This window comes from Lithobates pipiens, unplaced genomic scaffold (assembly GCF_037356315.1).
Source record: "Lithobates pipiens isolate NorthernLeopardFrog02 unplaced genomic scaffold, aLitPip1_a1.2 Scaffold_16, whole genome shotgun sequence".
Lineage (NCBI taxonomy): Eukaryota > Metazoa > Chordata > Amphibia > Anura > Ranidae > Lithobates > Lithobates pipiens.
Window position 1 is genome coordinate 647842300 of NW_027507748.1, and position 14532 is coordinate 647856831.

General features: G+C 39.1%; 1 protein-coding gene across 10 annotated transcripts in view; it reads right to left on the reverse strand.

Moving 5' to 3' along the window:
- The window catches only part of GRIA4 (glutamate ionotropic receptor AMPA type subunit 4), a 478284-nt gene that overhangs the window by 20380 nt on the left and 443372 nt on the right, over window positions 1–14532 (reverse strand). For all 10 annotated transcript variants that reach the window (XR_013274705.1, XR_013274706.1, XR_013274704.1 and 7 more), the window contains one exon: window positions 12555–12802. Coding sequence is in view for 7 of the 10 variants with exons in the window: in XM_077484347.1 (XP_077340473.1) it covers window positions 12555–12802 (248 nt within the window). In the remaining 3 variants the exon portion in view is untranslated. The remainder of the gene's footprint in view (window positions 1–12554; window positions 12803–14532) is intronic.

The following is a 14532-nucleotide window of genomic DNA, read 5'->3' on the forward strand; positions in this document are numbered from 1 at the left end:
AAGCATGTTTCAATGATGGAAGCATCATGTTTGTATCCATGCATGAACAAATTTATGTACCTTGTTCAAAAAAAAAAAAAAGAACCAGATGCAGCGGACATGCTAATACAAAAATTATTCTTGCATGGAGGAGCATTTAACATTATTATACATTTCTTAATACTATGGAGATATTAGCAAGCAAAACAAAAAGAAAAATGGAAAATGTATATTTTGAGTAATATCTTCCTTTTTTTTAGTTATCAATCTTGATGTCAGAATTGAACATAAGGTAACATCTCTCAAACCTAATATTATAGACTTGCTTGGATGCCTGTGTGTTATATTTTTCACTAGCTTTTCAGATAAACATTTTTTAGTTTTGGATAAAGTGGAGAGATATTAGAATGCTTGTTGGTTTTATTGCTGTCTGTGCTCCTGTTAAGAATATTTACTCTCCTGTTTGCTATTATCATTAAAAGTGAAAGTAAAAGAAAATCCCAAATTTTGGGTTGTCCCCAGAAAAGTAATAGAGGGGGAAATCTTCCAATGGGGACACCAGTCTGGTGACCTGGGGGTCCCCAAGAAATGCCCTTGATTTGCAGGGATTTCCACTCACTCCCTGTTTGGCTATGGGGCAGGAAGTGAAGGGAAATCTTCTCAATGGGACAAGGATGGCAAAAACACATCTGACAGGGGTTATAACCCTTTATTGCTCTATCCAAAATGAAAAAAACTAAATTTGCCTATAGTTCTACTTTAAGTAGGATTCACTGTGTACATTACAATTGCTCAGGATTCGGCAATCTTTTGTCTATACTGTAAGATTAATTATTTAAGCACTTCAATACCAGACAATTTTACCCTCTTCCTACCCAGGCCAATTTTCAGCTTTCAGCGCTCTACCCATATGAGACTGTACCCATATGACTTTTTTATAATTTTTTTCACATAAATAGAGCTTTCTTTCAGTGGTATTTAATCTCCTTTTTTTTTGCTAAATAAATTAAAAATTACCACATTTTTTATTTAAAAAACAAATTTTTCTTTCTGTTATAAAATTTTGCAAATAAATAATCTTTCTTCATAAATTTAGGCCAAAATGTATACTACTACATTTCTTGAAAATAACCCAAATCAGTACACATTTAGTTTAGTCTGTAGGAAAGTTATAGAGTCCACAAACTATGGGATATATTTACAAATCAAACCGTCCTGATGTACCACTGGCCTGTCTCATTTCTTGAGGCCAGAAAATGCCAGAACAGTACAAAGATCTCCCAAATGACCCCTTTTTTTTTAAAGTAGACAGGTATTTAGCAGGAGGCACAGAGAGTTTTTTTGAAGTTGTAATTTTTTGTCCCAATTTTTTTTACATACAGTGACCAGAGAAATACAGTGTTACCACAGTAACACTGTGCCACTCTGGGGAGGTGATCAGGATTATTTATTTATCTTTATACACACTATGATTTCTTTTAACTGTGCATTTTACAGTTATAAGCAACCATTTTTTGCTGAATGAAAACTACTCTTTCAGTGTTTACTATTGTGAAGAGCTGTGATTGACAACAGCTAATCACATGGTACAGATGGGCTGTAATTGGCCCTGTCTATACCATGTAAGGACTGTAACCAATCACGGAGCTCATCAAAATAGTACACAATGAAAGGCATGTAACAAAGCCTTTCATTGTGTATAACTGTCATGTGATCTGCTGGGGTTGGCCACAGCGATCACATTGTACCGGCAGTGGTCCTGTACAGTTATCTGTGATCAGCCATATCTGGTGGACATGGTGAGTGACAGATCTTGCCGAAGCGCAGCCTGCGGGGTGCACATGAGGTGAGATTCTGGGAGGATGTCATATGAAGTTCTCCTAGAAGAACAGTGCTCTTCACCAGCCATCATTTTACAATAAGCTGGGCTGGAAGGGGTTAAACCTCATCTGAAGCCAAGAAAATGTTTTTTTTGGGCAGAGCAGGGAATGGTTAAAACCCTTGTCAAGCTTTTTATTTGACCATCTGTGTCCCATTAGGGCAATCTTGTAGACACAGCGAGAAGTGAGTGGAAATTTCTCCAAAGCGAGGAACATCTGTAACCACAACAAGTGTCCATATATGAAGATTTACCCTATTCCTGTTCTGGTGACAACTCGGTTTTGAATCTTCCACGCTTACTGTTCCATTGATGATGGTCACCAGGACACATAGTCAATCCCCTTAACAGGGTCACAGACAGCAATGAATATTTGACAATGGTTTTAAACTTCAACACTCTATCTATAAAAATGGTTTTAGATACATTTTAAATATTCTTAATGAAGACATAGGTAGCACATACACAAAAACATTCTCAATGTTAAAGTGACTCTGCGATTAGGGAAGGCAGGGCACATTGCTACAGGTATGAAGGGTAGCCACCTAGAGGTGCCTGTACATACCTTTAGCAGACTGCAAAACCTTCCTGTCATTGCCAAATCTGAGGCCGTCCTGACAGAGATCTAACACTTCCTATTAGTGCCAATGCTTGCACACCCCTTCCTGCCTCCTGCATATTCTTATTGGCCAGTGAGGCAGCCCATCATAGACAGGTCAGGGGATGTGCCTAGTACCAACCTTCGACACTACCTGGAAGTTTCAGAAATGTTTGTGTTAAGATTAAAAGGTTTGAGAAGCTGCTTGCATTTCATACCTGCAGTAGATTACCCTTCTACTCCAATGACAGGTTCTATGAAAGAGAAACTGTGTCTTCTTGAATAATCTGAAATGCACCCAGATAGCTTCACCATTAATTATGATATAAGGATCTATTTAACAATCGTGAGTAGAAACAAAAATATATTGCATGGTATGTTAATATTACTCACCTTTATGTCATGTTAGTGGTAGTATCACTTTCATGACATGGAGATGGAAATATCATTCACCTTCATACTGCCCATGGTCAGCAGTAGTTAGTGACAGTAGGGTGATAGGTCAAATCTAGTTAGTGAGAGTATATTTTGAGAGAATATGATGTGTAAGCAATTGTAGGTATGGGCTGGAGGCTGACTTCAACAGTCCCAGCAAGAAACACTTGTCTGCTTTTTTGCCTCTACACTTATTCTAATGCAGTAAATTTGGAGGACAACAGGAATTAAAGGTGCTTGGCAGGCATCTAACTTTGCAATTACTTTTGTTTTAAAAAGACCATGTCACCTTTGAAATGCCTACCATTTTTTATGAGTTTCCATATATATGAAAGTATTTGCTATCACTGCTAAAAATGATCGTTTCCTCCATAACATCTCTTTTTTGCATGCAGGATCTTAGCCAAACATGCTTATTTGGGCAACCATCAGCTAGGGGTTGATAAAGTCACCTCTCCATGACATGACTACAGTAATTTTAAAACTTTCTAAACTACATTAACCATTTACATATTATAAGTGAACAGCAGAATCAACCCCAGGCAGTCAGCTAGTCCTGACTCTGTCTATGTTTCCACTTCCACAAATGTCAAGCTGTAAATGTAAGCACACAAGCTTAAGGGAAGATGTGGTCAGCCTATCGACATTAAAGTAATTACATATTCCTAACAAGAGCTTTAAAATAAGCTGTCACTGACATCTGTAGCTGTAAGTACTGTGGAATAATGTATCCTAAAAGTTCACAACAGACATTCTGAAGTCCAGCAGCACCTGCTGTTTGTTTACATTGCAAGGCTAGCAGATTGTCAAGCCTCTGTTTCCAGAAGAGGCAAGGGAAGACGAGCTGCAATATCAGTGCCACTGTTGTGAATGTTGAAGATGACCTTCCCACGGTGCTTGCAGTTAAACATCATTGCATGCGCCAAAACCTGGCCAAAGGTTTACTTTAAGGCCCAATTTAGATTAGAGAAATAGAGAAATAGTCACAGTCAGGCAAACATTGGACTTACAACGTCCATTTTCATAGCCTCCCCTTTACAGTGGACTTTGCAGGGCATTTGACTAGTTCAGCTCTTTGGACATGCGTGGTGTATCCAAAGAGTGAACAGGTTTAAACAGGTTTATGGCTGCAGTAGCAGCTGTGAGCCTGTTTTCATTTTCAACTACTGTCTCCTGGAATTTATTTAAAAGTAATCTGGTTGTCTGTGGAGCCGCCTAATCTCTTTTACATGACCAGTGCATGCTATCCCCCACCTCCCGACCACACCTTCTAGTGGTTTCAGGACTTTTTGGCTCCTCCTGGGGGCCTAGTACAACAACATCTACAGTCAGGATGGTGAGCAGGGGAGACTGAGGAACATCTGTTCCTTTGGGCATCTAATAGACTCCCCAATGTCTACATAAAGAGTGTGGGTGTGAGAGTGTGTGTGTGTGTGTGTGTGTGTGTGTGTGTGTGTGTGTGTGTGTGTGTGTGTGTGTGTGTGTGTGTGTGTGTGTGTGTGTGTGTGTGTGTGTGTGTGTGTGTGTGTGTGTGTGTGTGTGTGTGTGTGGCGGTGGGGTGTTAATTGTGAATAGAGAGGAGAGGGATTAGAACTCTTGCCAGGTTTTACTGTTGTCTGTGCCCCTATTAGGGAGATTCACACCCACAGTTTGTGCTGTTTACCATTATCAAAAGTTAAAAGGAAAAGGAAATCCCAAATTTTGGGTTGACACCAGAACAGGAATAGAGATGAAATCTTCCAATGGGCACACTAGTTCTGGTGACACCCCAGGATTCTCCCACAGAAAGTGAGAAGAAATCCCTCCAAAGTGAGAATATCAAAGTAGAAATGTCCCAAATGGGACACAGATGGCAAAAAAAAAAACCCTGACAGGAGTTATAACCCTTCAGTACTCTTTCCAAAATGAAAAGTTTTGCCTTTAGTGACATTTGAAATAAAAGTAATAAAAAATAATAATAATAGCAACTCTGTCACCCTGCCAGTACAAATAACATCAGAGTGAGAGCAATAATTCTAGCGCCATCATTTACGGTTTAATCTAAATTGATGATCTGTAAAAGCACTTAAAGTAGAACTCTAGGCAAAACTTTTTTTTTCATTTTGGATAGAGTAAGGGAGGGTTATAAGCCCCGTTATTTTTTGGCATCTGTATCCCATTGTGGAGATTCCCTTCACTTCCTGTCCCATAGCCTGAAAGGAAGTGAGAAAATCCCTGCAAACTAGTGGAATTTCGTGGGTTTCCTCCCAGGTTACCAGAAATAGTGTCCTGATTGGAAGATTACTTTTCTGGGGCAAACCCAACATTTGGGATTTTCTTTGACGTTGACTTTCAATGATAATAGTAAACAGGACAAATAGGGTGAATCTCACTAACTGGGACAGCAATAAAAACTGACAGATGTCCAAATCCCTCTACCCTCTATCCAAAACTAAAACAAAAATGCCTTGTACACACGGTCAGACATTCCGACAACAAAATCCGTCGGATTTTTTCAGACGGATTTTGTCCTAAACTGGTGTTGCATACACACGGTCGGACAAAGTTGACGGAAAATCCAATTGTTCGGAACGTGATGACGTTCGTTCATTACGGCAGGACTACGTTGAGGCTAGTAGCCAATAGCTTTGGTCTCATGATTTGATCTGAGCTTGCATGGCACTTTGTCCGATCGGAATTCTCTACAAACAATCGGAAAAAGTCCAATCAGATTTTTTTGTGGGAAAATTTGAGATCCTGCTCTCAAATTTTTACCGTTGGAATTTCCGATCGAAAAAGTCCACACACGATCGGATTCCGACAATATAATCCAATCGGATGTTTTCCGTCTGAATTTCCGCCCGTGGGTATAGGGCATAAGTCTTGCCTTTAGTTATATTTTAAAGCGTCGCCTATTGATAATTTTGGGTACTGTAATTTTTTGCTATTGAACAAGCGCACACAGTTTTGAGGCCTGACACATTTGGTATATATTTACTCTACACTGCCTCATCTTTTATTTTGTACAAAAAATGTGTATTTGTGTGCAATAAATTCATTTTAGTGTATTTTTTTCCTAAAAATATAGATTTTATAAACTGATAAAAAAATTGCAACTACCATTTTATTTATACTTCAAGACCTCTGCTTTTAGAAAATATATAATATTCTCGGGGCTTTAAGTAATTTTATAGCCAGAAATGCATATTTTAAATTGTGTGCAAAATTTTTTTAAAATACTCTAAAGCGGAAAAGGTTAATTATGACTCCTCAATAGGCAGTAAAGTTAGATCTAGTGCTCATTGTAATCTGCAGTTCAACTGGGCTTTCTGCAGTTTACATCTGCCTCCTTCTCTATTGTTATCACGAATCTGATCACATAAATGGCAGTAGCCTCTCTACTGCTGACCAACAGGAAATTGTCAGTGTGTGTGCATTTTTTTTTATATCAACTTAATCTGGCAGTGGTTGATATGCTAATTACAACCTCAGTATTATTACTTTGCAGGTGGTATTGCAATAGATGTGCAGTATACAAGCAGGTTGCTATATAGCTTGGGCAATGACCACATCCTGCCCTGGAGATCTCGTGTTATGTGGTCTGGACAGATACAGCAGAAACATGTCAGCTTCCACCAAAGGAACAAGAGGTGAGTGAGGGAAACTGCAGCTTGTTAGCAAAACAACTCCTTTGTAGACCACCTTTGATGTTGGAAATAAATGGTTCAGAATGATGAGCTATCTCCAACAGGCTCCTGTTTTGAACACATGCAAAAAATGTGTACACATGGGGTGAAGGTCTTTGTTTTCCCAATCCAGCATTAATGTGTAAGTACAGCCATTTTATTTATTTTTGTATAATGTAGGGAAAGGCTGTGAAGATTTCCTTCAACTTCCTGTCTAGAGGTGCATTAAAAAAATAAGAGGAAATCTCTAAAAAGTGGGAGAAGTTCCCCTTCGTTATCACCGGAACAGGTTGGTGACTTTTTGGAATTCCCATCACTTTCTGTCTTGGAGACAATGGTCACCAGGACAGATGTCGAGGGTTAAATATCTAAGCAGGGATGCAGACAGCAATAAAAACATAACAATGCTTCCTTACTCTATCCAAAATGTAAAAAAAAAAAAAATAAAAAAAAAGTTTTGCTATAAATACACTTTAAGCATTTCTAAGACATCTTGTGCAAAGCACCACCTGCAATAACTATTGTTTTGTATCTTACTGAAGCAGTGTTTTAAGCCAGCCATAGACGGCGCAATTTTCTTTTCCTGCAACCACGGGTTGCAGATAAGAAAATTGGTACATTCCCTCATCAACACAGTCGGTGTTGATGGGGGATTCCCTCCCACAGATCTATTGTGTTCTTGCAGCGGGGGGGAGCCTTCCCTGCCGGAAGAACTGGCAATAGTTGCATGAAAAATCCGATAGGCTGCAATCAACTTGGGTACAATCAGTCAGCCCATACTTGGTTGGAATCTCTGCCCGATCATCAGGGATTCGAACCGTCTATGTCAGATTTAGTTTGTTGACAGACAATAATCAATGCAGGACTACTTAATGGATCAGGCCGCTGGACCATGAGCACAATAAGTAAGAAACAATCACTCCACAGGCCTTCCTTTATGTTTATGCCGGTATCTGGTGCTTCCGGAGTTCTGTTCTAGCTATTGTATAATTCTGGCCACTTGCATTCGTACAAGTATATATCAAGAAAACACTTTTAGGTGAAAGAAAAATAATCTGTGTTATCTGCCTTGTCATTTCTAAAAGTTCTGTTTAATCAGCTTCAGCTATTATTCTTATTATTTTAGGTTTATGAACTCACAAAAGAAAAAAAAAAGAAAATCCAATACCGTGTAAAAATACCAATTCATAGTGGTAGAAAATTGTGTTTTAGTTCTGGAGTATTGAATTTACATTTGCTGAATGGAAAGCTAAGTTGATGAATAATAATGTGTTCATAGGCAGTGTTGTGACAAGTAATTATGAGAGGGTTATTTAGCAGGGATAAAAGCCATAACCACACAAAGTGTCACAGCACAATAGCAAAATGGAAATAATAAAAAAAATAAAAATAAGGTGCAGTTGAGATTTTAATAAAAGAAAAGGCTTTTTGACATAACAGTTTACATACCCTGGAACTATGAGATCAGAGGTATGCAACACAAAAGACCATGCACCAGCAAATACAGTATAACATCTGACCCCATTATTCACAATACTAAACAAACTAAAATTATACCTGACTGGAGGGTCACATTTTTGTTCTTTTGCCTACTGTGTAACAAATTAATTGCTTAGTCAATTATCTACCCTGAAACCGATTCTGTAACATATTTATATATTTATAGAGACGACTGAATAAAAATAATGGGTAATAAATACCATCCCATGTCTGCATCTTACACAAAGATATTTTTAAATTTTTATATTATTTGCAGATTATTAAAGTGATTGTAAAGGCAGAAGGCTTTTTTTATCTTAAGGCATTCTATGCCTTAAGATAAAAAGCCTTCTGTGTGCAGAAGCCCCCCTAATACATACCTGAGCCAGCGATGTCCACGAGTGCCTCGGCTGTCTGGGACTCTCCCTCTTGATTGGCTGAGACACAGCAGCGGTGCCATTGGGTCCCGCTGCTGTCAATCAAACTCAGTTACCCAATGAGTGGAGAGAGAGGGTGGGGTTGAACTGCGGCTCTATGGAGCTGCGGCTCGCCTTGGTCAGGATCTCCAGCCAGGGACCTGAGAAGAGGAGGATCCAGGCTGCCCTGTGCAAAACCACTGCACAGAGCAGGTAAGTATAACATGTTTGTTATTTTAATAGAAAAAAAAAGACTTTACAATCATTTTAAGTACATTTTAGGGAAAGACACATTGAGGTGAATTTACTAAGGCTTAGGTTCACACTGCTCAGGTTCACACTGTTTGTGCAGGCACAACAGACAGTTCATTTGAATGGATTACAGTACCCATAGGAAGCACAGAAAAAGGTCCCTGCGCCTTTTTAAAATCAAAGCTGCGTGGAAACCGCATGGTGCAAAAGCACCTTCCTGCACCCATAAAAGAACTGAATTTTTACATGCACAGAAGTGTCATTAAAGATTAATGTGTGCAGGAATGTGTGTGATTTACATGCATTCCCACACCTGCATGAGTGTGAACCAGTGGCGGCCCGTCCCTAATCCATGAGCTTGGCCCCTAATCTACATGCAGGGCACCGGACGCATGGATTCCAATGGGGTTCTTTTTTTTTTTAGAAGCACATGATTAGAGCCTGAGGCTCTGATTGGCTTAAAAAAAGGGTGGGCTCGAGGCACAGAGCACTGCGCCCCGAGCCCACCCAGTTGTGTGACAATGGAAAATTAATATTCACTATTGTCTTACTTATTCTCCTCCCTGCCAATCAGGAAGTGGGTCCTGAGATCAGTCACCCGATTGGCAGAGAGGAGATACAATCCTATTGGCCACTGAGGAGGAGGAGGGAGGAGGTGCAAGGGAAGCCACCGCCCATAGGAAGCTCTGCCCACGACCTAGATGGGGTAAGTGCAGGACTGGTTACTGACCGACCAGGGGGGTTTCCTGTGACCCGACCTACTGACTGACCCAGGGGGTGGGTGGATTGTTTGCTGCCCCCTCAAAAAAAATATACCACCAGCCGCCACTGGTGTGAACCTAGCCTAAGACTGAAGTAGTTAGAATTTGGAGCAGCTGTGCATGGCAACCAGTCAGCTTCTATGTTTTATTGTACTTAGCGGAACATAGAAGCTGATTGGTCACTATGCACAGATGCTCTATATTCTGTCTGTTCCAGTTTTAGTAAATCTCCCCCTATTGTTTTAACAGATTGCAAAAGCTTTGCATGTTTCTTATTCAAAGCAATATGGGTCTTTCCACCGTCTATGGCCCATTCATACTTTAGTGGTGCATTGCATGAACAAACGTACATTGTGTTACCCATTAACAAATGCATTTCACTTGTTAACATGCACTCTGTCAAGGTTACAGATTCATTAATTATGGATGGGCTGCCAATGCACCATTGTGGATCAAAAAATGAGTGACCCTTTTTTAGCATTGTGGCGTGTTGTGTTGCGTTGAGCATTGCACTCTAATGTACAGTGCATAGGGGTACCAATAGCAATGGCACTGCACATAGCACAGGCACATTGCCATGTGTTGTGGAAACAGTGCATGTTTTATAAAGCTTTGCCAAAACGCACAAGTGTTAATGGGTCCTTAAGAAAGTTAGAAACTTCCCAACTAAATGTTTAAATCAGTCTTGAAAGAAACTGAGCTGATCTCCTTCTAAAGATCCTACCAGTCTGGCTGTTATGCTAATCCATTGGTTTCAATACATTTTGAATCACTAACTTGGAACAAGTATGCAAAAGAGGATAATCAGAAGTCCTTACCGGCATACTTGTTCCTGGTCAGTGAGGCAATGTATTTAATGCAACAGGGTCAGTATAACAGCCAGACACCTAGCATTTTCCAACTGAGATGTCAGCAATGCTTCTCAATAAGGCCTGGTTCACACCTATGCGTTTTATAGTGCTTTTTGCAGAAACGAACTACGGTTAATTTAACATGGGTTCCTATGGGACAAGTTCACATCTTTTTAGCCACTGCATTTTTGGAAAGGGTCAGGGACTTTTTTAAATGCAAAACGATGTGTTTTTGGTTCAATAGACTTCAATGGAGAAGTATCAGAAAAGCGCATAGAAAGTTTTGTGCCACAATTTGCGTCTTGTATTTTTTAATATGCCCAACAACAAATTGGCCAAAAAAAAGCATAAAAAATGCAAAACGCATTAAAAAAACACATGTGCAAAAATGCAATATACTCTGCAAAAAGCACTACAGAAACAGATCAAAAGCAAACTGCATAGGTGTAAACCAGGCCTTAGGAGAGGTTTCTTTTAAAGTAAACAAAAGTTTACATCACTACACTAAAGCCGGGTACACACTACAATTTATTTTTTTCATTCAACCCAGTGCGTTGAAGAAAAAAAATCTGACAGCTCCAATTGGACCTGCTGTAATAACCATCCGAAGTTAGTAAAGCGATCTCCCTCACTGAGCTGTCGTGTTCTGACAAGGAGACAGACCCCCCACCAGGACACTCCGATCAACGCTCTCTGCCATTGACTGAGAGCGCTGATTGGGAGTTCGTTGGCTGCTGGTTTTCCAGAATGCTCGTCCAACAGAAGCTGGCCTTTTGACACACACAGGCTAAATGTCAGCCATTTTTTTTACCCGGCTGATGTCTCCTGACATTCGGCCCATGTGTTCAGGTCTCTAGGCTCAATTCAGATGGGACTTGACATTTGTTCTGTATGCAGATTGCATGTGTTACTGCAGTCACATCTGACCCGGGCTGCATTTTGGCATGTGGCTGTGTTCAGCTGTGTCTCTGCAGCTGCAGCATCTGTATTGACCTCTATAGGCTTCCTGCATGCAGCCCCAGGGGATACAGGCACAGGGGATACAGTCTGCAATACCAAATGCAGCTTGCATGCAGAATGGGTGTCAACATTCATCTAAATGAAGTCTGAATAAGCCTGTGAGGTGGGTAACTAAAGTGAAGTTAAATTAACCTCTATTTAAACATTCAATCATGGGCAGATGGCCTAATTGTTTTTTTTTATGTATCTGCACAAGCCTGGGAGTCTGAAGTGAAGAAAGGTTTACATATCTTTACAGGCAGTTGGAGGAGGGACATATCCAATGGCCCACATGGCATCAGAAGGATTTCCCCCTGCAGGTTATGGAGCACTGATCCTTGGAGTGCTGACTTTTGAATCTGACTTTAATTCATTCATTTTATGCAAGTGCAATATCTTCTCTTTTAATAATAAACTACTACATACTACATTATGCTAGGGTCCTTGTTTTCTTAATTACTTTAGTATATATCTGCCTCAGGTGTACTTGCTAATGTTTTTGGTTACATTATTAAATTCAGTTTTGACTTTATAGACAACCAGCCCTCATTTAAGGGCCATTTGAGCATAATCTGTTTTTTATCCTCATCTATAGTTATATGACTTTAAAGGCTAATATTCATAAGTACAGACTGATCAGGGCAGAATAGGACTCTAGACAAGGTCGCAAGCTTGGCAATTCTCCACCTCCCATCTCTTCTATTGACATTTATGTAATAGGAATACTAAAACAATTGATACACACGGAAGCTGACCCATTTGTATTGTCTGTAAATGAATTATAGAGCTATTGTCAAGTAATCTGACACATACTGACGCCGCTAAATTTTACCTGAGCATTTAGGCTTCAATGACCTCTGGTCACAAATAAGAGGCCCACATCTACTGTTCCTGAAGCAACAGGGTATGTTTTTAGTCTTTACTCTGAAAAAAAGCATATTAATAGCTGCTTGCAAGATATTTTTTTGTGCTGTTATTCTGTAATGTATTATTATCGAGTGTTCTTAAGGGGATATAATCCTGTGGCTCAATATTACACTACTTTGCTTGGTGCATGATCCTGAAATGATGAAGCACTGGATATGTTGAAATGACTAAATGTCTGCACAGACACTGAGATGGAAGGTAAAGAAACATACTATGTTCACACACAGTACAACACAAAGAACTACGTTAGGAACATCAGGGAAGGTGGAATACTATAACAACACATATTATATTGTTATACTATTCCACCCACCTTAATAGAGAATGCTTAGGTGTTGCCACTCCATATCCTTTAGAATCCAGATTTCCTCCAACTTTCATTGTATCGCAAGGTTTTCTTTGCTCGATGTACTCGTTCATAGTGGATTCCAGAAGAAAAGCAAATTTTCCTTTAGATTTCCGTACACGGGCAACTCCTTCCGCTGTCGTCTTGGTAAATACTGATGGTTCAGCAGATTTCATATAGGTCCACATCTTTTCATAAACTGCAATTTTCGACCTCTGTCAAAGCAGATTTTCTTTTTACTTACTATAGGTTTAGAAATTAGTCAGTAATAGTAAGACAAATTCAGAAAGTTCAGACAAGAGAGAAAAAACATTCAAAACAAATTTGGCAAGAAAGAATACTAGATATTTTCTGATGAACTTGACATTCATCTAACTTGTAGGTCAATGGCATTTGTGTAACTATGCAGTAGTATAGTATTGAAGTCTAAATAACTGAGCAAGTATGCAGCCAGTAGGTTGACAGTGATCCAAACTACCATGTAACCATGAAGGTAACAGTAATTTCTCAAGCAACAGAATAAAGGTACCCACAAACAAAATGGGCAAGTTGCTTAATGCATTCAGAGCTGTGTGCACATTTACGATTTAGAGTAACTATACAAATGGTGGGTAAAAAGTAATGTGAACCATAGATCAACAATGCATACAGCGAAAGTAATCTAGACTCCAGTTTTTCCCATCTTAAGGTAATTCTAGGCATAATTGTACACTTGCAACAGCACAGTTGAGTACTGTCTGTGATATGTTTTTATTTCCACTAACATTTAATATTTTTGGACAAGCTTTTGAGGCATACACTTTCTTCTACGCCCAAGCAGTACCAATACACAAAGGTTTTGCAAAATGTTAAGATAAAGCTGAAAAGAACACAATCTCTGTAAAGAAAGCACAAAAAAACACAGGGTAATAAAAATAATAAGGTTAGCCAGCTAAATAGTACAGGGCTATGGAATGAGGGGCGAGGGTCACAGAGGTTACAATGGCCCTAAATATATTTGATAGTGATTTAGAAAGCTGAACCCACATTCAGTCTATTGTCTACAAAATCACATATAATTATTTGTAGTTCAAGGTAAGATTTTCCTTTTCTGAGTATTTCTAAAGTTACTTTTTGTGAGCCAAAACATTTATAGTTGTGAGAAATGATGTCCCATAGGTGTACAGTAATCATCTTTCTTATTTTATTTTATAGAGTGTCTTTGTAGATATTTTGTTTTTTTTTATGTTTGTCCTGTTTCACCATTGTAATGTTTCTGCATCCTTCATTGCATTGAATGGAATATAGTGGTAGTGCAGCTGCATGGTCCTGTAATATTGAAGGTTCCATTTGTCTGTGACACTTTCCGATAGATTGATGCGGATACACAAAACAAAGGATTTGTTCTCTTGTTTGTGTCCTTTTAGTCAGTTTCCTGCTGATTAGTTTATGTTTAAAGTTGCGTAATTGTCTAAAAGACAGCATGTGGGATTATTGGAAAGTTTCCTTCAGAGTTTCATGCTCTGTTGCGATGGCTCTTTGGTTTTCTTGAATACACCTAATATTGGATTGTATGTAGTTTTTCCAGAAATCTCTTTTAACGAAACCGTCTTATTTTACAACACACCTGAAGTGAGATTTATTTTTTGGAAACAAAAGTATGGAACTAAGGGAAGTAGCTTAGCAGGCATTGTGTGGTTCCATATTAAGTTCTATAATAATTTTATAATTTAAGAAGAGCTAAGTCATAACAGGATTTTCTTTGTTAAAGCTCACCTTTTGAGTAAAATAGGCTATGCAGACAAGAGGTCCTAGTAGATTAAAATACACTGTGCAGTTTTTTGTTTTTTAAATGCTGCTTAATGTAGTGAGAATACCTGTAAGCTCTTTCCGTCATGCCTAAATCTGGGCTAAAAAAACTCCCAAATTATTTGCATTGTCTGGGTACTTGGCAGGACACAAAATC